We start from the raw sequence: 24,745 nt of genomic DNA on the forward strand, positions 1-24,745 counted from the left end.
TCACAGCTGTTCAACAACAGATAACAGTCTGTGCTACTAAATTCACCACCAACCTGAATGTGTTGCTGCTCACATGAATGTGTGTTTCTATTTCTATCACATGGCAGCTTCAGCCGAGCCGTCGATCGGCAGCGGCGGCCTTATCTGTGAGCCGCAGGGGCTGATGGGAGCTCTGAGGATCTGTTAGAAACCACGTGGCCCTCGTCTGATCTGGCAGCTCGTCCTGGTTTGGCCTCAGCTGCGTCAGAGCGCCACTTCTCCCCAGGTTCACCAGAGGAAACACCACTGCACAAAATGCTTTTCCTCCCAGCTGCTGCTCTGTGCTGTCTGTGTTCAGGTGAGTGTTTCCAGCCAATCAGGAGCTAACAAAGTCCACCTGGAACAAACACTGTCACACTCACCTTCATCTATCTGTCTGCTTCTCTACAGCGCTGGTTGCCATGGCAGCACAGCTGATTCAAGACGATTTAACATTGACCAGGAGAGTTGATGGAGACGTCTCCTTCAGCTGTCGAGGAACTGAACAGTGTAACAGTGACTGGGTATACTGGTACCAGAAGAAAGACACAGAAACGTTCACAAGGATTCTCCGTATTGAAAGGAATAGTGGTAACATATATGATGAGTACAATCATCCTCAGAAAGAGGATTTCTCAGCTGTCTATAATCAGAGCGTCTGTGTGTTGAAGATCCAGAGAGTTAAACTCCTTCATTCAGCCACCTACTACTGCTCCTGTTGGAAGGCTGATCCCACAGTGAGAAATGATCCGAGCAGCCTGAACAAAAACCAACAGATGAACAGACGTCAAACAGTGTTTGTGACAGGAAGAGAGCAGTAAACCACAGCCCAGGTTCACATGTTTCACCTCCATCTCAGCCACAGTCACAAACACACTGAACTGAGGGATTTATTTCATATTCTATTTATTTATATGTTGATCAGATATTCCAGCAGGTTTATTGTTGTTTCACACAAAGAGGAAAAAGGAGACAAACACAATGAGAAAATAAAGAGGAAAATAATTCAGTTACAAACTCAAACATAATCCAGATGAATCAGTAAAACAACAAACATACTTCAGAATATTTCAATAAAATGATATCAAACAGAATCAAATATTTACAGCCCAACGTCCTGCTGCTGAATAAAGTCCATCCGTCCCTCACAACACTAATGTGCTCTGAATGAAAACACTTCCAGCAGCACTTGTTGTTTAACACCTTTCAGCACATTTCACCACATCATTTCACTTCAGGACATTTTAAAAGACAAATCTTGGACACACAACAGTCCGTGTACTTTGCGGCCATTCGATTTCTGATTTGAAATTGAAAAACGGAAACGGTCATCAGAATCGCTACTTTTAAAACACAAAGAAGGTTCGACACAACATGAAATTTTGCTCATGGTATCACCAGGGTCTCTACACATGAAGTGGATCATTGAGAACATTGTTTGTGTACACATGGTTTACTAAAAAGAACATTTTTGAACAACTCATGTTAACAGTTGCTTGTTCCACTCGCTGCCGTCGTGCAAGTTGATAAGTCTTGATTTCCAAGTCTGACTTAACATGGAAATGAATTTCTCACAAACATCCAGTGGTCACATATTTCGCTCTTCTATCTTAAGATGCACTTTTAAAATGTTTCATCACCAGGCCAGAGACACAGCATCAGGTGCTCCTGTCCCTCTACCTCAGCACAGCAGAGTGACACAGCATCAGGACTAAAGGCTGCACCAAAAGACCTGCTGACTGGACATCTCTTCTGACTGACTACGTAAGAAGAGAGTTAGTTCACAGAGGACCAATTTCATCCAAATCCAAACACACAGAGCTCTCTGGCCTCTACATGCATGGGGAGGAGGTAGAGAGGGTAGAGAGCTGTAAGTTCTTTGGGGTTCTCGGCTGACCTCACCTGGAGTACTTACATCTCTCATCAGGTGGTGAAGGGCCAAGAGAGGCTTTACTTCCTCGGGAAGCTAAAGCACGCTCACCTCCCTCAACACCTGCTGACCAGCTTCTATCAGTCAGTGACAGAAAGCCTCCTGACCTCCTGCTGCACAGTGTTTCTCCAGCTGCACAACACAGGACAGGAAGGACCTGCAGAGGGTGGTGAGGACAAGCAGAGCGTGTCATCGGGACGACACCACCCCCTCTCAGAGACATTTACACTGGCTGACTGCAAAAGAAGGCCAGCTGTATTAGTAGGACCCCACTCACCCTGGACATTAGCTGTTCTCCCCCCTCTCCTCTGGGAAGAGATGGCCCTCCAGACCGAGACCTCAGTGAACTTTCCCCCAGAAAACAGCTTCTGTCCCCATGTGTAAGAAAGTCAGACAGCGTTCAGTTTACTGATGGCGATCATGAGATTATATAATTTAGAGTGAAAAATGTAACTTTGTCACTTTCCAGGATGTTTGGTGGGTCAGGATGTCAGTCAATACAGAGCATTCAGAAAGGGGGACACCTGGGAAACACCTTGAGAAAAGTCTATTCTTCTAAAGTTTGCATTTATATCTCCTCAACAGTTGAACTGTAAATCGTTTTATTAATTGCACATTATCAGGCCCAGTGCCACTGTCCTTTATTAGCTCTAACATGTAGTTACCTTTACATCTAAAGGGGTCTTGAGGGTGAACTCATGAATGTCGACCCATCTGTTGATGATCACTGTGTAATGTTCATCCAAACTGTACAAATAGTTCACTGCAACATGACAATATCAGCTGCCTTCATTTCCCTGAGTCACCTCAGACATCATCACAACAGTTGCCCCCCTGAGAGATTTGGCAGGAGCTGCCACTGGAGCTGGTGGAGCTGTCAGAGTCAGGAAAACAAGAGGTTACAGAACCACAGCCACAGGAGACTGATTCAGCACAGGAACTGGAGACAGCTGCAGCTCAGCTCAGACAGGTTGCTGCAGAACAGGAACAGAGGACTGCTGCAAGGCAGAGCAGGAGGCCGGCAGCTGGAGGTCTGGACGGGGATCAGGAAAGACCGCCGGTCCGGCTCTGGAGCCAGTCTGCTGACCTGCAGACAAGGAAGCAGGAACAGGTGTCGACTGGGCCGCAAACTGAGGACCAGGAACTGGTGGACCTGCTGGTGGAGCTAGATAACAAGTCAGAATCAACCAAGTCAATGAATGAAGTTCATCCTCTGGGGACCAAGAATGTCTGTAGAAAATGTCATGTCAGTCCATCCATCCATCCTTTGGTCCAGGTCCAATCCATGTGGACTAAAGTAGTGGAGCGACAGACATCAGCATCCACAGAGCAACACTGCTAGTGTGTCTAAAAAGACAATAAAAGAAGAGACAGTCATGTTGATATGAACATTAGAGAAACACATCATGGAGCTGAAACATGATCCTGCTTCATCATTTGGACTCGTTCACCTCAGCCGACACGTTCAACAGCACACAGGTTTTTGTATTACTCTGTCTCACTGTGGGAGGAGGTGGATACTACATGTTTGGTTCTGGAACTAAACTGTTTGTAACAGGTAAGAATAAAGCTTCATTTTCCTTCAGTTGTTTTACTGAACAAGTGTAAAATGTGTTTTTAATGAGTTTCTGCTGCTTCAGGCTTTACATGTTAGTTTGTTGATAATTAGTAGAGAATTCTTGCAGCCGTGCAGCTATTGTTCCATAAAAAGGTTCATAACTCCTGAAAAGATGTTTAAATCTCACTGCACAGCTGAAGTTCTTCTTTATTTCTGCAGCAGATCAAACTGATTCATAGAGAAAAAGTTTGATATTGACAATGTTACAAATATACAGTATTTGATCCTCTCAGTAATTCAGCACCATCTCTTGTTTTTATAAAACATCATAATATATGATATTAAACATCATTTAATATATGTCATTAAATGTCTTTGAAAAACATATCATTTTAAATATGTTGCATACGATCAACAATAATTGATTAATGAATGACCAAATGTATTCTATTTGATGGTACAAATGTATTTTAGTGTGAAATATATTTATACATGAAGAAGAACGTGTATTGAATAAAATGTTACAATAAATATAAAACATACAAATTACAGTAAAATATAAAAAAACATATACAAATATATTGTATTATTTACAACGGCACATGAAAATGTGTCTTTTTTATGTTTGACTTACAATAATTTATATATTATGTTAAATATATTCATATATATTTTATAATTTAAACAAAAAAAATATTCCAAACCTAATTTAAAATACTTAAAAGTAAATTGATTGGCAGCGTGTGATTGTAAATATTGTGTACAACATACTGTTTTCAGAAAGACATATAATATCATATTATATCATATTATTTCATGTTATGTTGTGTTATATTATCACATTTTTTTGATCACATGTGAAGTTCCTGTAATGGATCAACAAATTCTCACCTTTCTTCATATTATATTACAAAGTAATTATAACTCATATTTGACGTATCCGAACATTTCATTGTAATTGTCAATTAATGTAAAAATACTAAGAAAACAATTATAATATTATTGATGAACTGATTTGTTTTTCTTTAGCAGCTGGACTAAAGTACATGGTCACAAATCTTTAATATGTTAGACATGTTGTAATAACTTTAAAAAGTATTTCATGTGAACATAAATATTTATTTCATTGTAAAATTTATTTCAACATAATGTTTAAATAAAGTTCTGATACATTTTCATAATCATATTAAAGTACATCTTTTTACATATTAGTCATAAGAAAACATGTATTTGTTATTTTAAATTAACTGTAAATACTTTTGAAAACATGAAATTCAAGATGCATTTTTCATAAATATTTATAATATGTGGTGGATAATGTAAACATTAAAATGTCAGCGTGTATTAAACTTGAGGGTAAATATGTCCTTTATTATAATCTGTCTTTTATCATGATACAGATGAAGATTTTCCATTGTATGAAAATATGATGTTATATTATTATTAGTAAGAGTCATAATAATGATGAATGTGCAGATTGAAAGAAAGAAGTGCTGAACACATGATGTTGTTTGTCCCCATATAACATATGATGACATGACATGATGAGTGTGTTTGATGTGCAGGTGAATCCAGTCTATGTGTTGAACTTTGTGCTGTATTGATGAGTAGTTTAGTGATCAGAGTCCATGTAGTTTCCAGGATCACACTGAATGCAGTGCAGTGCTGGAAGCTGCTGTTGACTGTGTCAATGTGTGTCTGTGCTGCTTGTTGCTGCTGTCAAGCTTCAGATGAGCAGGTAGTGAAGCCCGTGGTGAGCGTGTACCCAGCAGCATCCAGAGCCCACCTGGAGGGGAGGAGCTCCCTGCTGTGTGTGGCCTCAGCCATGTTTCCTCCTCTGGTCCGCTTCTCCTGGAAAAGACGAAGGCAAGATCAGGTGGAGCAGCTCCCTGCTGAGGGAGAGCAGCTGGAGCTCACAGAGTCGGGATGCACCGCCACCATCTTGTCTCTTGATCGGGACGCTCTCGACACGTATAAATACCGCTGCACCGTCCAGCACGAGGGGGGCACAGTGGAGGGCCAAACAGAACAAGGTAATGAGTGTGTTGTGCTGAAGAAAGAAAGAAAGAAAGAATCATCTGACCTGGCCATGACTCTGGTCTGCACTTGGGTTGTCGTCTCATATGAGCACTGACTGTGCTGCACATTGAAAGTGGAGGACGGTTACTGATGTGGATCTCAGGTCAGAGAGAGAGTGACAGGCCTGATAATGAAGCTTTGTTAGCTGCTCAGGATGTTTATGAATCATCTGAATGTCGAGCCTGTTAACTTATCTGCTCACCTGCTGCTGTTGCTGCTGTTCAGTGTTCCTCCTCATACCTAGACTGTTTCACATTGTGCTGAAATTCACTGATCAATAATTGGACACATTGCCGGGCATGTGTAACTATTTAATTGAAGCTCAACCTCTTGTACTTTCCTACTGCATGTAGGTACAAGTAGGTAATAATGTGTCATGTTGAGTCACTGCTGTAAGTAGCAGTGTGCAGGCTGCAGCAGCTGTTTGTCCTCCTCTGTCTGCTGCAGCTACATGTTTTTGTTGTACTATAATAATCAGGCTAATTGACTCTATTCTGCCATATACACAACTCTCTGAAGCATCACAGAATTTAGAATAATGTGGCCACTGATACACTGCTGTGTTATTATTATTCAGACTGTTGTTGGTTTTATTATTACTGAATGTTACAGTTAAACCTTGTTACTAATTAAAAACAGTCTTAGTCAGATCAAATGAAGCTTATTTGTACAGTGTCCACTTTATATAAAGTAGAATGACACAACAGACTTCATGCAGTGGTGTAACAGTATGGATGTACTGTATGTTTGAATACAGCAGCAGTTCAGACAACAAGCAGAAGCATCACCACCACATCCAGCGCACCACCGACCTCCATCGTAACGCAGCCTGAAGCAGGTGAGTTCTGTTAGTTATATGTTACTGTGGGCTTTGTCTCCATTACATAAAACAATTAAAAGATTCACAGCATGTAAATAAATCTCTGTACACACGGGAAAAGGAAAAAAGTAATGATGGAGGGCCGTGATGTTCAGGCCTCACACTGCATTAAAAACAGTTACAATTCTGTGGTGGAAATCATTACGTCTCTGATCCACCGCTATGTTGTCGTTATTATTATTATTATTATTAGTAGCAGTAGTAGTAGTTTTGCTTAATGTTACAGTTAAACCTTGTTACTAATCAAAAGCTTATTTGTACAGTGTCTACTTTATATGAAGTAGAATGACACAACAGACTTCATGCAGTGGTGTAACAGTGTGGATGTACTGTATGTTTGAATACAGCTGCAGGTGAGACAACAAACATCAGCAACACCACATCCAGCAAATTGCCCAAGTCCATCGTAACGCAGCGTCAAGCAGGTGAGTTCTTCACGTACAAAGACAATCACTGACCAGAGAACCATTCTGAAGAAACTAACACTGTCTGTGTGTGTGTGTGTGTGTCAGTGTCCTTCCAGTCTCAGTGCAGGGTGAAGCTGCTCTGTGTGCTCTACACAGTGCTGATAGTGAAGAGTCTGGTGTACTGCTGTGGACTCTCTCTGCTGAGGATCCTCTGAAACAAGGGACCGTCCACCAGCTGCTCACATGCTGACTGACTGTTTCCTGCTCGCCTTTTCTCACCATCAGATCTCATCAGTTCGTCTCACTGATCACTTTGATCAGCAGTCACAAATGTCAATGTTCATGTTTTGTGGTTGGTTGTAAAATGAATCTTTTGATGCACAGGTTAGATTCAGTCATCCTACATATATAAATACATATATACACATATATATCTGCAGTGACTGAGTATAAATTCTGTGGTATAGTGTTATTTTCATCCTCTAGTTTATTTCCACTTTGAATTGTGACTTGTATAATAATAGAACATGAAGCTGAATCATTAGCTGTCTGCTAGATATTTGATTGTTTTAGTATTTTTCTCTTCTTGTCTTTCTTTTTAATACATTATGCAGAGTGTGGCAGCTTTGTTCAATTCTTTCACTGTAACATGCTCAATAAAGTGAAAAATCCCAGTGTGTGTTTTAGAAACAGTTTGTTTTTATGGATTTCAGTTTGTCTTCAGAGCAAATCATCAGAAACAGAATCAACTTCATGGACCATGTATGTTGACGCCTGCAAGTCATTTGACTCTGGTTGTAATTAGCTCTCGATATACTTTCACACAGCAGCCAGAACAAATGTAAAGGAAGATGTGAATATTAGCATACAGCTAAACAAGGACAACAAAGCTAAAGAAAGAGAAGCAAACAGAAACATAGAGCTATTATATACAAGTCAGTAGGTGTGGCTGTGCCACCAGGTTCAGTGCTGAGCCCCTTTTATAATTGTGTCAGTGTGGATGTCAAACTCTACGCTGATGACACTGTTGTTTCCACACATGAACAAACAGCAGAGCGAGCTGCTTTCAAGCTACAACTGCTATAAAATGATCACACAGCAGCTTCATCAGTCGCCTTCCAAGTTGGTGTCAGGCTGCAGAAACTGTCAGTAAACTGTCACCTTTACAGAATCAATCAAACAGAATCAACAGATCTTTTATTTCAGCTTCTCAGCTCCCAGGTTTGTCTCCCAGGTGAATAAGACAGATGGAAGCTGAGACAGTGAGTACTGAGCACTGTAACTGTTGTAACTGTCATTGTGTTGTTCATGTGAAAAAGTGCAGCTAACGGTGAGGAGGCTGCAGAGCAGAAACCCACACAGCCCGTCTGCTGCAGGAAAGGAAGTGCTGGTTGGCTCTCAACAGTTTTTTCTGAGTCCTAATAACCACTGAGAACAGATTCATATCTGCTGCTGTACACACTCATCAACTCCTCTCTGTGTGGACAGCCACGTGATGCTGATGACGGTCGCCATGACGACACGATGACGCTCCGCCCTCTTATTTTACTGGTGACAAACCCACAGTGACATCTAGTGGATAAAAAAACCATACAGCAGTAAATGAGGAGTATTACTGGCATTATTGTTGGTACTACTTCTAAAAATACTTCAAATCCTTTTTCTACTGCAACTATATTATGAACTATATTATTACTATATTATTCTGCTGCTGCCTGTTACAGTAGATGGAGTCATATTACTCTGACATGTACTATACTAACTATAACTATAGAAGTCTAACTGATCACAGCACTGTGTCACTTCACTTGAGACAGTACTGCAGTATTAGTTGAAGTACATCTCTGCTGGTGGGTACTGTGTGTATTTGTACTGGAAAAGGTTTGATGTGTCATAGAAATGAAATGATTCAGTGAAATGACAGAAATGTAAGGAGACGTTTAAGGCTTCAAATCACAGTCGAGGAGTTTTGTGGATTTGTCCTTTTGTCTTTTCATCACAGCTGTTCAACAACTGATAACAGTCTGTGCTACTAAATTCACCACCAACCTGAATGTGTTGCTGCTCACATGAATGTGTGTTTCTATTTCTATCACACGGCAGCTTCAGCCGAGCCGTCGATCGGCAGCGGCGGCCTTGTCTGTGAGCCGCAGGGGCTGATGGGAGCTCTGAGGACCTGTTAGAAACCATGTGGCCCTCGTCTGATCTGGCAGCTCGTCCTGGTTTGGCCTCAGCTGCGTCAGAGCGCCACTTCTCCCCAGGTTCACCAGAGGAAACACCACTGCACAAAATGCTTTTCCTCCCAGCTGCTGCTCTGTGCTGTCTGTGTTCAGGTGAGTGTTTCCAGCCAATCAGGAGCTAACAAAGTCCACCTGGAACAAACACTGTCACACTCACCTTCATCTATCTGTCTGCTTCTCTACAGCGCTGGTTGCCATGGCAGCACAGCTGATTCAGGACGATTTAACATTGACCAGGAGAGTTGATGGAGACGTCTCCTTCAGCTGTCGAGGAACTGAACAGTGTGACAGCGACTATGTATGGTGGTACCAGAAGAAAGACACAGAAACATTCACAAGGATTCTTGATATTGACAGGAGGAATGGTCAGTTAGATTACAGGTACAATCATCCTCAGAAAAATGATTTCTCGGCTGTGAATATTCAGAACGGCTGTGAGTTGAAGATCCAGAGAGTTAAACTCCTTCATTCAGCCACCTACTACTGCTCCTGTTATAAGAGTGATCCCACAGTGAGAAATGATCCGATCAGCCTGAACAAAAACCAACAGATGAACAGACGTCAAACAGTGTTTGTGACAGGAAGAGAGCAGTAAACCACAGCCCAGGTTCACATGTTTCACCTCCATCTCAGCCACAGTCACAAACACACTGAACTGAGGGATTTATTTCATATTCTATTTATTTATATGTTGATCAGATATTCCAGCAGGTTTATTGTTGTTTCACACAGAGAGGAAAAAGGAGACAAACACAAACACAATGAGAAAATAAAGAGGAAAATAATTCAGTTACAAACTCAAACATAATCCAGATGAATCAGTAAAACAACAAACATGCTTCAGAATATTTCAATAAAATGATATCAGACAGAATCAAATATTTACAGCCCAACGTCCTGCTGCTGAATAAAGTCCATCCGTCCCTCACAACACTAATGTGCTCTGAATGAAAACACTTCCAGCAGCACTTGTTGTTTAACACCTTTCAGCACATTTCACCACATCATTTCACTTCAGGACATTTTAAAAGACAAATCTTGGACACACAGTAAGTAAGTAAGTTTTTATTTAAAAGCACGTTTTTCAAAACAACGTTTGCAAAGTGCTGTACAGGGAACCGTAAAGATAAAACATAATTAAAATTATCATTAAAAAACATAAATGTAAACAAATTAAAATAGATAAGATAAAATAAACCAAACATACATGTACAGATATGTGCAAAGAATAATTACAGTTGTATTGTAGGGAATGCAAGAAGGTAGAGATGGGTTTTGAGAAGTTTTTTGAATATATTTAGTGATTCAGCTGCTCTGACAGAAGAGGGCAGACTGTTCCAGAGGGATGGGGCCCTGACGGCAGAAGCATTGTTACCCTTAGATTTGAGGAAGCAGCGGGTACAGATAGGAGGCCGAGGTCAGAAGATCTGAGTGGTCTAGAGGTGCAGTAAGGGTGCAAGAGTTCAGAAATGTAGGGAGGGGCAAGACCATGAAGGGCCTTGTATGTGAGGAGTAGTGTCTTGAAGTCTATTCTGTATTTTACTGGGAGCCATTGAAGGGATGCAAGAACTGGTGTGATGTGGGATCTGCGATTGGTTTTGGTTTGTAGTCTGGCTGCAGCGTTTTGTACGAGCTGCAGACGAGACAGGGCTGCACGGCTGAGACAGGTGAAGAGAGCATTGCATTAGTCAAGGTGAGAGAAAATCAGGTGTGGATGAGAAGTTCAAGATCGCTGGTTGTTAGCATCAATTTGATTTTTGAGATGTTCCGGAGTTGGAAAAAGCAGGATTGTACAAGTTTGTTTATGTGTGCTGATTAGAGGCCTGCAGCAGCCACAGATACTGGATTTATTCTCTGTTATCTGTCAGAGTGTTTGATTTATTGATTGCTGTCGGGATTTTCACAGATTTTCTATAAATCAAACAAAAAGCTTCTAGAATATCTGACCGACCCGAGTTTGAACAGAAAGCATTCAGAATCCTGTCAGACTGACAGAATGGCAGGATTCAGAGGAACAATGGTCCAGAGAGAGTCAGAGAAAACTTCTTCATCAAAGCTCCAGAAGATCATTTGTAACCTGCGTTACAGCAACAATATTTACACATTTGTATTTTGTGTGATTTGCCAACAAAACTGTATAAAAACAAATTCCAGGTTTCTGTAACAATTTGTCAGATGTAATGAAACATTAAGTTTTAACTACAAACTAAACTCTCAGGACTCTTTTTTCTGTGTGGCTCTGTGCTTCTATAAATTCAGAGTCAGATTGCAGAGCTAAGTCAGTTTCTATCAGTCAGTCGGTTTCTATTTCTATCACACGGCAGCTTCAGCCGAACCGTCGATCGGCAGCGGCGGCCTTATCTGTGAGCCGCAGGGGCTGATGGGAGCTCTGAGGACCTGTTAGAAACCACGTGGCCCTCGTCTGATCTGGCAGCTCGTCCTGGTTTGGCCTCAGCTGCGTCAGAGCGCCACTTCTCCCCAGGTTCACCAGAGGAAACACCACTGCACAAAATGCTTTTCCTCCCAGCTGCTGCTCTGTGCTGTCTGTGTTCAGGTGAGTGTTTCCAGCCAATCAGGAGCCAACAAAGTCCACCTGGAACAAACACTGTCACACTCACCTTCATCTATCTGTCTGCTTCTCTACAGCGCTGGTTGCCATGGCAGCACAGCTGATTCAGGACGATTTAACATTGACCAGGAGAGTTGATGGAGACGTCTCCTTCAGCTGTCGATATGACCAGTGTCAATACAGAGAACTATTCTGGTACCAGAAGAAAGACACAGAAACATTCATTAGGATTATGTATCTTAACAGGTGGAATTGTAACATAGAGCACAGGTTTGATCATCCTCAGAAAAATGATTTCTCAGTTGTGAATAATCAGAACCGTTGTGAGTTGAAGATCCAGAAAGTTAAACTCCTTCATTCAGCCACCTACTACTGCTCCTGTTGGGAGAAAGATCCCCACAGTGAGAAATGATCCGAGCAGCCTGAACAAAAACCAACAGATGAACAGACGTCAAACAGTGTTTGTGACAGGAAGAGAGCAGTAAACCACAGCCCAGGTTCACATGTTTCACCTCCATCTCAGCCACAGTCACAAACACACTGAACTGAGGGATTTATTTCATATTCTATTTATTTATATGTTGATCAGATATTCCAGCAGGTTTATTGTTGTTTCACACAGAGAGGAAAAAGGAGACAAACACAAACACAATGAGAAAATTAAAGCTGCAAGCAGTGTTGAATGGGCCCGTCAGGGCTTCTACACGCAACCCCTTGCGATGAGTAGCTGTTCCTTCATATTTTGGTTGCCTGCTCCCGCTAATATTAAATAATGTATGCTGAAGTCAGAAAAAGTGCATGTACTGCTGCATGATTCCCCAGACAAAGACTGAGTTGATGGTCCGCTTCTTGAGCTGGCTGAAGAAAATGTCCACACAAGGCATAATTCAATGAAATAGTTTAAGGAAGAAGCTCAATGTATCATCATCCAGTAGCCGCACAAACCCTCAAGTTTCCCGCAGAGTGGTCGGCTAAAACTCCCCTGATGAATTCAAGACGCTGGATGATGTCACACTCGTGCTCAAACACAGTGTTCTGGCACAGAGATGGAAGTTCCATCTTACTGTGCTTGCTCTTGGGAGTCTGTGTGCCACCACTCTATCAATCACACTGGTTCTCTTGGGAGAGAATCCAGCCAAATCAGAGAAGAACTGATTAACTAATGGGGAACAGTTTCGAAAAAAATGTCATGGTTATCACCACAATATTTATATATTGAGTACAGGAGACACTGCAGAAATCTGTGATGTCATTTTTTATATCTGGAGAGTGAAAAATGACAGCGGCAGAGCGAGAGAGATAAAGCAAGAGATAAAACAATCCTGTCTGCTCTCCTCCAGAAACCTAGGCTCAAAATTAACATTGCGGTTTATGGGGGAGCTGCTGGAGTGCTTGTCGGTCTAGGACTTCTACAGCCAAAAGTGTAAGTCCTACATCTGAAATAGGACCATCAGCTGAAAGTCAACAAGATGTCCTACATTTCTATGTATATAGTATCTATGTGAAGTAAAAGACGTGGGATCCAAATCAAGATCCAGTTCGTCCAGCTGCTCTACACTCTAGCGATGATGTCACGCCCTCTAGCTCACGCGATACACACCCATTACAAAATCAGAAGCAGGCCTAAAAATCCTTAAAACTAAAACGGTGATGATTTGGAAACCGTAAAAGATTTTTAAAAACTGTCTTCTGACTCTTTCAAAGGTGGAATGGTATCTGTAGCTCAAAGCATGATGCAGAAGAAGAGGTTGAAAGTCGATGAGTTTTGAAGAGGATTTTAAGATTTTCCCCATTTACTTTCCATTCAAACTAATTAGACTGCGACCAGATCGCCACCTATTGGCCAATTTGCACCAAATTTTACACAAAGCCTCATCAGTCCATGGAACACAATTATGAACATTTACTTGATAATCAGACAGTGTTTTGTTTAGATGTGCAAGATTGTCTGCTTTCAACACAATATGCAGTAAGTTGTTGTTTTAAATTTCAGGCGTTTTATGGACTATCAAAATTCTTATGATAGCTCTTTGTCAGGAGGGTCCATAGATGCTTTACGCAAAGTTTAATTGCAAATTGGTCAAATTGCCAAGGAGGAGTTCGAAAAAGTAGGTTTTGCATTTGTTGCAATTTTGCGAATGGAAAGTTAGCTCGAAAGTGGGCGGGGCCTACACCAAATAATTCAGCTGAATTGAGGGAACATGTAGATATAAGGTTTAACAATGTCTGACACAATATGTGTGAGTTATGGGCCAAAAACTCTTTCACATGGAAAATAGCGCCACCTGCTGGTCATGTTTGGCGTGTAAGTTGCAGGGGCTAGTCTATACCACCCCTATGAATTTCATTTCTATAAGTGTTAAGGTGTGGGCACAGGGCCAAATCTAAAATTAAACTGGCACCAGAGCGCCACCTAGTGGCCGATTAATAAGTCCTTTGTCAGATATCCTCAAGAGGGCAGTGGCAATCATTATACCAAGTTTGGTGTCAATCCGCCCAACCGATGTGGAGATATAAAGTATTTGAATTTAAAGAGCGCCACCTTGTGGTCATCGCCTAAACTTTTGGACACATCCTCAGGAACTCATGTCAAAGTATTATCTTAAGTTTCATGTCATTTGGACACACCATTGTAGAGATATCCAACACTTCCTGTTTGGAAGGAAATCTGCAGGAAGTTGTTATTTAATAACTTGAGTATTGTTTGGCCTATTGAAATTCTTTTAATAACTTTTTGTCAGGAGGGAAAACAGATGCGGTGTGCCATGTTTCGTGCAAATCAGTGAAATCGCCTGGGAGGAGTTCGAAAAAGTAGGTTTTCAACATTTTATGACATAGCGAAAAAAAACGGAGGCGGAAATGGGCGTGGCCTATACCAAGAGACTCAGCACAATTCACTGAATGCGTGGATATAAGGTTTTTGAATGTGCAACAAAGTATATGAGAGTTATTAGCCAAAACGCACTTTCCACCTAATGGTGGAAATTCAGGACAACAATAGATTCTAACATTTTTCACCAGGTGTGACTTATATTCCAAGTTTGGTGAGTTGTGGGGTATGTTCAGGCAGTGAAAAATGCAATCATTTTGTCCGAAGAAAAAAAACAAAAAAAACAAAAATAAAGTATCCTTTCAAAAACAATAGGGTCCTTGCAGGTTCCCTGCTCGGGCCCTAATAAAGCGGAAAATAATTCAAGTACAAACTCAGACATAATCCAGATGAATCAGTAAAACAACAAACACGCTTCAGAATATTTCAATAAAATGATATCAGACAGAATCAAATATTTACAGCCCAACGTCCTGCTGCTGAATAAAGTCCATCCGTCCCTCACAACACTAATGTGCTCTGAATGAAAACACTTCCAGCAGCACTTGTTGTTTAACACGTTTCAGCACATTTCACCACATCATTTCACTTCAGGACATTTTAAAAGACAAATCTTGGACACATGTCAGCTCAGGACTTTGTCCTTCTAGCAGCAGCTCATTAGGACGCTCATCTTGCTGGACGCATTTCCATCAGTTTCCTGTGGATGTTTCTGCTCCCCAGAGGATGAACCCTAACATTTATGGTGACCATCTGAACTTTCCTCTAGCGCCACCATCAGGACAAAAGGTATTTTCCCAGGTATTTTACCAGTGAGTGCTCTGTTGATAACAGCAGCATGTTCTCAACAACATACTTGCCGATCATTGCATTCAGTTCAGTCTGTGTCACAAGTCTGTGTGAAGCTGGAGCAGAAAAATCCAGCTGTAGCTGCTTGGACAGCTCAGTGTCCTTCTTTGTTAGCAGAGCTCACGTTAGCTGCACCTGGCCTGCTGTCATCATCAACAGTCAACAACAGTGTTTTTGGCCACTAACGTTGTAGAAGCGTGTGGCGCTGAGAGATACTTTATTAGATTAGAGTTGCTTACAAATGACGTGGAGATTAAAGTAGTGTCTGTATTTCCACTTTGAAAACTTTCCCTCCAGACTCGACATTTCTGCAGCTCACCTCTACTAGTGTGTGTGTGTGTGTGTGTGTGTGTGTGTGTGTGTGTGTGTGTGTGCGAGGCAGCTGTGCGCATGTGTGTGTAACGAGACGGAATTGATTTTGATTTTATTAAAGCGTGCTTTTATTTGACCCTGTTTTTACTATTTGCTGTGTTTTAATTTTATTTTATTGCATGCTTTTATTTTGAAATATGTTTGTTTTTACCTCCGCCATCGTGTAATTAAGAGCAAAGGCATCAACATCAGCTGGGAGTAAATCGAGGACCACCCACGGAGGGGAAACAAACACCGGTCGCTAGCCGGTGCTCCAGATGTGACTGACTAACCACTGCATATGGCTGCTCCTCCCACCTGTCACTCAGTTTACCCACCGTCGACTTCTCTGGTCCAGAACTAAAACTTCTTCGCCAGGTGGAAGGGGGACCTCTCTTGCAGTCCGGTCATATAGTCTTTTGCTCTTGTCCACTGCTTTTTGTAGGCTGTCAGAACTTTTTATGTAAGCATAGTGTAACTGTTCCTGATGTCTACTCACCCAGTCCACAGTACTGGCAGGTGTAGTGGGTCCATGAGTTCCAGACAACATATCAGCAGGGATCCGCAAGTGTTGGCCAAACATGAGGAAGGCTGGTGCATACCCTGTTCAGACATGAACAGTGTTATTATATGCTTGAACTAGCTCAGATAAGTACTCCGCCCACCTGTTTTGTTTCTGAGATTCCATGGTGCAAAGGAGGCTCAGGAAAGTCTCATTGGATGATAGGGAGTGGTCCAACTTTTATGATGCCCATAGATTTAACACATTTCTTTGATCAACCTCGACTCGTAGTTAGGGCCTTGGTCCGAGCGGACCACTTCAGGACAGCCAAATGGCTGGATAACACGAGTCCATGGAGCCCAGGCTGTTGTTAGAGCTGTTTGGTCAAGAATGGGGACAGCCTAGGCCTCCCACAGTGATTTGGCCTGGGCAGAAGGGGTGACAATCTGCTGTTAAGTCTCAATAGTCTGTGAATCCCGTACATTTCTGCACACAACACCTTCCCCTAAACTGTTTCCAATGACTCAATAGTCTTTTGACAGGCAAAGCCAGTGATTGCCTCTCTGTAACATTAGGTAGCCTACCTCGTTCCAGGTATTCTTTCACCTTAGAGAGAGTAGGGTCCTCAGTTTGCCTGTGGAGAAGGTAGGGTTTCAACAACGCTCACGTTTCCCTGCCTCTGGCTTCTTCCCAACTCTCTGACAAGCGCCTGTGGAGACAGTCTGGAGCCTAGAGAGAACATCAGCATTAATGTTGTCCTTTCCAGGGCGGTATTCAATGATGTAATTCAATTCTTCTTAATTCCTTTATGCCTTGCTAATCAGAGCACTTTTATTTATTTATTTACTAATTCATTAATTAATTAATTTATTCATTTAAATCATTTTTATTTTATTTTATTTATTTATTTTTTCTTTTACTGTTTTAATCTCTCATATTTTAACCTTTAGTCCCTCGTGCATTTAGCCTTTATACTTTTATGTTTTAGTCCCTTGTGTTTTCAGCTTCTATGCTTTTTGCTTTATTTTACTGTTTTAGTCTGTCAGTTTTTAATCTCCAGTGTTTCCTCATGGGGGCCTGCCAGGCTGGGAGTTCTCTCTGGTCTGGCCGCGGGGGGGTGCTGTACGGCTCTGGCCCGGGTGACCAGAGGGCTCTGCACCTTGGTGTGGGGCCTCCTGTCTGCCCGGGGTGGGGTGGTCTCTGTGGCGGTGCTCCCTGCGGCCTTGGCCCGAGATCTCTTCCGGTGTGGTTGGCTCACCAAAGGTAGCTTCCTCCATGCACCAGGTCTCGCTGCCCAGCCGTGTCTCTTTAGTGACAGCTACTGTATGGGTGTGTATGAGTGTGTGTGTCTGCGTGCATATGTGTGAGTGTGTGTATGAGTGTGTATGTCTCTGTCCATGTCTGAGGGGGTGGGAGGGTTTGGGTTCTTTTAATTTTCTTCTCCTAACTTTATTTTGCTGTTTCTATTTTTCTGCTGTTGTTTGTTTATTTCTGTGAGGCACTTTGAGGTACTTTTTTTCTGTATGAAAAGTGCCATATAAATAAAGATTGATTGATTGACTGGCCAATTGTGCAACCCATCTTTGCTCCATAGCCCCCAGCTTTGCAGTTTGTAGGTGAACCAAGGGGTTGTTATCTGTGACTACAGTAACCTTTGCCCCCCACAGATAGTCTTTAAACTCTACTATTGCCCACTTCATAGGGAGAAACTCAAATATGAATGAACTGTAGTTGGCATCATTATGTTCAGGTGGGTGAAGGCTACTGCTGGCATATGCAATGACTTGTCCAAAGCCATCTTGTTCCTGAGCCAGGACAGCCCACTGTTACTGGTATCAGTGTAGACAATAAATGGCAGTGTGTAATCAGCATACCTAAAATGGGTGCTTGGAGAAGCTCTTGCTTAAGCTGCTGAAAAGCCACTTTGCATTGCTCAGTCCACTGAATAGAAGGTGAACGTCGCCCTCGGCTGCGACCATAACCAGCTAAGAGTTCATTGAGGGGCTTAGCAATCTGCCAACTGCCAATCTGCAACAGCAGCTACTTCTCAGGATTAGGTGAATTTCCCTGGCTGCTAACCACATGTCCCAAGAACTTCACTTATTTTTGGAAGAGCTGGCACTTTTCCAGGCAGAGCTTGAGACTGTGGTGTCCCAGGGCCTGGAACACTGACTACAAATGGTCCAGGTGATCTGCAAAATTTCTGTAAAACACAATCCCCGCTAGCTTGGAGAGGTGGCAGGTGCATTGCACAGGCCGAACAGCATTCTTTGAAACTCAAATAAGCTGAATGGTGTTTTGAATGCAGTCTTTTCTTTATCACCTTCCTCCACTTCAACCTGCCAAAAGCCACAGGCTGGGTCGAATATGGGTTACCACTCTACTCCACTTTGTTCAGGTTTGTCAAAGAGTCCTCGATAGTGCAGGGGGAAGGCGTCATTCTGGGTGATGTTATTAAGTTTGCGATAGTCTACACAAAACCGCCAAGCCCCACATTTCTTCCACACCAAGGCGATAGGAGCAGCCCAAGGGCTACTACTGTCCTGAATGACCCTACCCTCTATCATGCTCTTCTTCCTCGTTTCTGATGGCTTGACTTCTTACATTGCTTTCGGAGCTCCATCAGTATGTTTGCTGGGACTTTGCCAGCTGTAGGAGTCTGTAAGGACAGGAGAATCTCCCTGCTGAGAGCAGCTCTCCTGCTGCCATGTCCATTGCTGAGGTTTCAATAACACGTCGACAGAGGTTTCTATTAAAATATTGCTGTATGGTTGGAGGCTCATTTCTATGATTATTCTGACACCACTGTCAAGTCAACATGGCTAACATTACCACGACTCAGGAGGAAATCCATCGTGTTGTTCAGAGAGATACGGCTCAGTCGTCATAGTTATCAGGTTGAACTGACAATCAATTAGAAACACCAGAGCAAGTTTAACCATCAGGAAGTTTCTACTGAGGGAGGGAAGTCGTGTCACCATGAAAGTGTTCTCCTCCTATATCTTAAGTTTTTGGATTAATATTGCAGCTGCATGAATTTGTATGTGCCATTTTAGTGCCGGTTGAGCTCACTGTAACTACTTTATGCACTGTTGGCTTGTTTAATCTACAGCAATGCATCATATTCTGTAAGAGTTTATTCAGCTGAAGAAAGAGGTGAATTTAGTCAACACATAAAGGAACACTTCCTCCTTCAGTTTATAACAAACGCTCAACATCAACACATCTGGAGATTCATGTTTTTTTTTTAACTGGACAGGAAGGTGAAAAACTGTAATTTTAAAATTTAAAAGTAACTAAAGCTGTCAGACAAATGTAGTGGAGTAAAAGGTCAAGTATTTGCCTCGGGGTAGAAGCATGAAGCATCAAATGGAAATATTCAAGTAAACTCAGTCAGCTGAATTTAAATTGACCATTGCAAACACTGCATTTATATCTCGTCAACAGCTGAACTGTCAACAGTTTTATTAATTGCACATGATCAGGCCCAGTGCCACGGTCCTTTATTAGCTCTAACGTGTAGTTACCTTTACATCTAAAGGGGTCTTGAGGGTGAACTCATGAATGTCGACCCATCTGTTGATGATCACTGTGTAATGTTCATCCAGACTGTAACAAATAGTTCACTGCAACATGACAATATCAGCTGCCTTTATTTCCCTGAGTCACCTCAGACATCATCACAACAGTTGCCCCCCCTGAGAGATTTGGCAGGAGCTGCCACTGGAGCTGGTGGAGCTGTCAGAGTCAGGAAAACAAGAGGTTACAGAACCACAGCCACAGGAGACTGATTCAGCACAGGAACTGGAGACAGCTGCAGCTCAGCTCAGACAGGTTGCTGCAGAACAGGAACAGAGGACTGCTGCAAGGCAGAGCAGGAGGCCGGCAGCTGGAGGTCTGGACGGGGATCAGGAAAGACCGCCGGTCCGGCTCTGGAGCCAGTCTGCTGACCTGCAGACAAGGAAGCAGGAACAGGTGTCGACTGGGCCGCAAACTGAGGACCAGGAACTGGTGGACCTGCTGGTGGAGCTAACAAGTCAGAATCAACCAAGTCAATGAATGAAGTTCATCCTCTGGGGACCAAGAATGTCTGTAGAAAATGTCATGTCAGTCCATCCATCCATCCTTTGGTCCAGGTCCAATCCATGTGGACTAACGTAGTGGAGCGACAGACATTAGCATCCACAGAGCAACACTGCTAGTGTGTCTAAAAAGACAATAAAAGAAGAGACAGTCATGTTGATATGAACATTAGAGAAACACATCATGGAGCTGAAACATGATCCTGCTTCATCATTTGGACTCGTTCACCTCAGCCGACACGTTCAACAGCACACAGGTTTTTGTATTACTCTGTCTCACTGTGGGAGGCTGGTATCACCTGATCTTTGGCTCTGGAACTAAACTGGTTGTAACAGGTAAGAATAAAGCTTCATTTTCCTTCAGTTGTTTTATTGAACAAGTGTAAAATGTGTTTTAATGAGTTTCTGCTGCTTCAGGCTTTACATGTTAGTTTGTTGATAATTAGTAGAGAATTCTTGCAGCCGTGCAGCTATTGTTCCATAAAAAGGTTCATAACTCCTGAAAAGATGTTTAAATCTCACTGCACAGCTGAAGTTCTTCTTTATTTCTGCAGGAGATCAAACTGATTCATAGAGAAAAAGTTTGATATTGACAATGTTACAAATATACAGTATTTGATCCTCTCAGTAATTCAGCACCATCTCTTGTTTTAATGAAACATCATCATATATGATATTAAACATCATTTAATATATGTCAGTAAATGTATTTGAAAAACATATAACTTTAAATATGTTGTATAGGATAATTAATAATTCATTATTACTTTTTTCAAATGTATTTTACATGATGGTACAAATGTCTTTTAGTGTTAGATATATTTATACATGACACTTAATATGATCACAATAACAATTATAGAATATAGTCATTAAACTAAAATATGAAAAACATTATATTATATTATATTATATTATATTATATTATATTATATTATATCATTTAATTTAATCATATGTGAAGTTCCTGAAAAGGATCAATAAATTCTCACCGTTCTTCAAATTATATTACAAAGCAGTTATTATTCATATTTAACATATCTGAACATTTCATTGTAATTGTGCAAATGTAAAAGTACTGTGACAAAAATATATAATATAATAATTATAACATCAATAATATTATTGATGAACTGATTCATTTACTTTTTGTTCTTCTGAACTAAAGTACACGCTGGTAAATCTGTAATATGTTAGACATGTGTAAATAACTTAAGTATTTTATGTGAAGGTAAATAGATATTTTATCATAAAATATATTTTAACATACTATTTATTGGAATTTTGGAAAAAGCACATTTTCATAATTATATCATATTTTATGTCACAAACCAACAACGTTTTACCTTCTTTTGTATTAAATTACATATTTTTTCACATCAGTCATATGAAAACATGTATTTGTAATTGTGTATTAAGTGTGAATATTTTTCAAAAACATGAAATTCAAGATGCATGTTCTTTTAAATATTTATATTATGTGGTGGATAATGTAAACATTAAAATGTCAGCGTGTATTAAACTTGAGGGTAAATATGTCCTTTATTATAATCTGTCTTTTATCATGATACAGATGAAGATTTTCCATTGTATGAAAATATGATGTTATATTATTATTAGTAAGAGTCATAATAATGATGAATGTGCAGATTGAAAGAAAGAAGTGCTGAACACATAATGTTGTTTGTCCCCATATAACATATGATGACATGACATGATGAGTGTGTTTGATGTGCAGGTGAATCCAGTCTATGTGTTGAACTTTGTGCTGTATTGATGAGTAGTTTAGTGATCAGAGTCCATGTAGTTTCCAGGATCACACTGAATGCAGTGCAGTGCTGGAAGCTGCTGTTGACTGTGTCAATGTGTGTCTGTGCTGCTTGTTGCTGCTGTCAAACTTCAGATGAGCAGGTAGTGAAGCCCGTGGTGAGCGTGTACCCAGCAGCATCCAGAGCCCACCTGGAGGGGAGGAGCTCCCTGCTGTGTGTGGCCTCAGCCATGTTTCCTCCTCTGGTCCGCTTCTCCTGGAAAAGACGAAGGCAAGATCAGGTGGAGCAGCTCCCTGCTGAGGGAGAGCAGCTGGAGCTCAGAGAGTCAGGACGCAATGTCGCCATCTTGCTGGTTAACAGGGACGATCGCCATACGTATAAATACTGCTGCTCTGTCCAGCACGAGGGGGGCACAGTGGAGGCCCCAACAGAACAAGGTAATGAAGGCTTGGTGACTGTGTTCAGCAGTGATCCAGCTTCATGTGGAGACGCTGTCAAAGAGAGCAGAGGAGCAGAGGACTGACATTTGTTTTGGCCTCTTTTCTGTTTCAGAGGTTCCAGCTCTTGGACCATGTCAGCACCAGGTGAAGCTGCTCTGTGTGCTCTACACAGTGCTGATAGTGAAGAGTCTGGTGTACTGCTGTGGACTCTCTCTGCTGAGGATCCTCTGAAACAAGGGACCGTCCACCAGCTGCTCACATGCTGACTGACTGTTTCCTGCTCGCCTTTTCTCACCATCAGATCTCATCAGTTCATCTCATTAGCCCTTCTTAGATAGGAAAGACGGCACATTTACTCCAAGGTCAGGGCGGCAATGTGTTGGCCTGTCTTTCTAAAACCGAGGCGTAATATTCCCCCTTTTCCAAAAGCCGCCTCTGAGGAAGGCGTAAACATGTGACGTGACGTGAAGCTCAAGTTGGGCTGTGAACAGTGACCTAGAATTTGTCTTCAAATTAAGAGCTTTACATTGCACCCCATATGAGTTTAGATCTGGGTTATTAGCTGGGAGGCTTTTAATTTGAAAGTAGCGACCATCCTTAGCTTGCCGACAGCTGTGATCTGCTGTGTTTTGGTTTTAATACTCCCAGGCTGTGGGTCGCACAACAGTGCTGGTCATTTACACCTCCACCCATCTCACGCAGATGCCGGGACATTTCCACCTCGTTTTTAGATAACAAGGAGGCAGAAATAAGTGTACCCTCAGAGGTGGACCAAAACAGACCCCCAATTTGCCGCCCTCTGTCTAAAACCGCGGACGGAGCTGCCAGAAGGATGACAAATTGGTGGCTTGGTGCTCTGTCTAAAAACGGCCAGTGATCACTTTGATCAGCAGCCATCTGCAGTGACTGAGTATAAATTCTGTGGTATAGTGTTATTTTCATCCTCTAGTTTATTTCCACTTTGAATTGTGACTTGTATAATAATAGAACATGAAGCTGAATCATTAGCTGTCTGCTAGATATTTGATTGCTTTAGTATTTTTCTCTTCTTGTCTTTCTTTTTGATACATTATGCAGAGTGTGGCAGCTTTGTTCAATTCTTTCACTGTAACATTCTCAATAAATTGAAAAATCACAGTGTGTGTTTTAGAAACAGTTTGTTTTTATGGATTTCAGTTTGTCTTCAGAGCAAATCATCAGAGACAGAATCAACTTCATGGACCATGTATGTTGACGCCTATTCATTTGACTCTGGTTGTAATTAGCTCTCGATATACTTTCACACAGCAGCAAGAACAAATGTAGAGGAAGATGTGAATATTAGCATACAGCTAAACAAGGACAACTAAGCTAAAGAAAGAGAAGCAAACAGAAACATAGAGCTATTATATACAAGTCAGTAGGTGTGGCTGTGCCACCAGGTTCAGTGCTGAGCCCCTTTTATAATTGTGTCAGTGTGGATGTCAAACTCTACGCTGATGACACTGTTGTTTCCACACATGAACAAACAGCAGAGCGAGCTGCTTTCAAGCTACAACTGCTATAAAATGATCACACAGCAGCTTCATCAGTCGCCTTCCAAGTTGGTGTCAGGCTGCAGAAAGTGTCAGTAAACTGTCACTTTTACAGAATCAAACAGAATCAACAGATCTTTTATTTCAGCTTCTCAGCTCCCAGGTTTGTCTCCCAGGTGAATAAGACAGATGGAAGCTGAGACAGTGAGTACTGAGCGCTGTAACTGTTGTAACTGTCGTTGTGTTGTTCATGTGAAAAAGTGCAGCTAACGGTGAGGAGGCTGCAGAGCAGAAACCCACACAGCCCGTCTGCTGCAGGAAAGGAAGTGCTGGTTGGCTCTCAACAGTTTTTTCTGAGTCCTAATAACCACTGAGAACAGATTCATATCTGCTGCTGTACACACTCATCAACTCCTCTCCCTCTCTGGACTGGTTTGTCTTTTCTCTTGTTGTCTGGAAGCCTTTTTTCCACTGAGCCCTCCACCCACACAAAGTTGAACTGAGCCCAGAGACCAACAGTGACCCCCCCCCCCCCCCCCGGCAGCTCACGTCCATGAATATAATGAAGAACTACCTGTATTAGTATTTATTTTCCTTTAACTCTTCTCATTCAGAATATCAGACAAACAGCTGCATCTTTATTTAATCATTTCAGATGAAGCTCCAGTGAAAATTCGGTGAAGCTCAATGCAGACCAACAAAAAAAAAAGTTAGTCACTGTTATTTT

The 24,745-nt window shown here is 41.7% G+C and overlaps 2 protein-coding genes and 1 long non-coding RNA gene across 3 annotated transcripts in view; 2 read left to right on the top strand and 1 right to left on the bottom strand.

Annotated features, from left to right (window-relative positions):
* The first annotated feature begins 294 nt into the window (after window positions 1–294).
* Window positions 295–24,745, top strand: part of LOC119010669 (immunoglobulin lambda-1 light chain-like) — a 57,092-nt gene continuing 32,641 nt past the window's right edge. Inside the window, exons 1-5 of the mRNA XM_037083026.1 lie at window positions 295–337; window positions 430–743; window position 1,712; window positions 3,462–3,506; window positions 5,237–5,539. Of these exons, the coding sequence (XP_036938921.1) occupies window positions 295–337; window positions 430–743; window position 1,712; window positions 3,462–3,506; window positions 5,237–5,539 (706 nt within the window). The remainder of the gene's footprint in view (window positions 338–429; window positions 744–1,711; window positions 1,713–3,461; window positions 3,507–5,236; window positions 5,540–24,745) is intronic.
* LOC119010705 lies at window positions 8,394–9,034 on the bottom strand. Its single transcript, XR_005072040.1, has 2 exons — window positions 8,922–9,034; window positions 8,394–8,444 (listed from the first exon to the last, which is right to left on the bottom strand). It is a non-coding gene; the product is annotated as an uncharacterized LOC119010705 (long non-coding RNA).
* Window positions 8,939–23,393, top strand: LOC119010676 (immunoglobulin lambda-1 light chain-like). Its single transcript, XM_037083033.1, has 5 exons — window positions 8,939–9,205; window positions 9,298–9,612; window positions 20,584–20,631; window positions 22,199–22,546; window positions 22,626–23,393. The coding sequence occupies exons 1-5, from the start codon at window positions 9,061–9,063 to the stop codon at window positions 22,733–22,735; spliced, it is 966 nt and encodes a 321-aa protein (XP_036938928.1). The 5' UTR covers window positions 8,939–9,060; the 3' UTR covers window positions 22,736–23,393.

The sequence above is a fragment of the Acanthopagrus latus genome, chromosome 21, assembly GCF_904848185.1.
Source record: "Acanthopagrus latus isolate v.2019 chromosome 21, fAcaLat1.1, whole genome shotgun sequence".
In the NCBI taxonomy this organism is placed as follows: Eukaryota; Metazoa; Chordata; class Actinopteri; order Spariformes; family Sparidae; genus Acanthopagrus; species Acanthopagrus latus.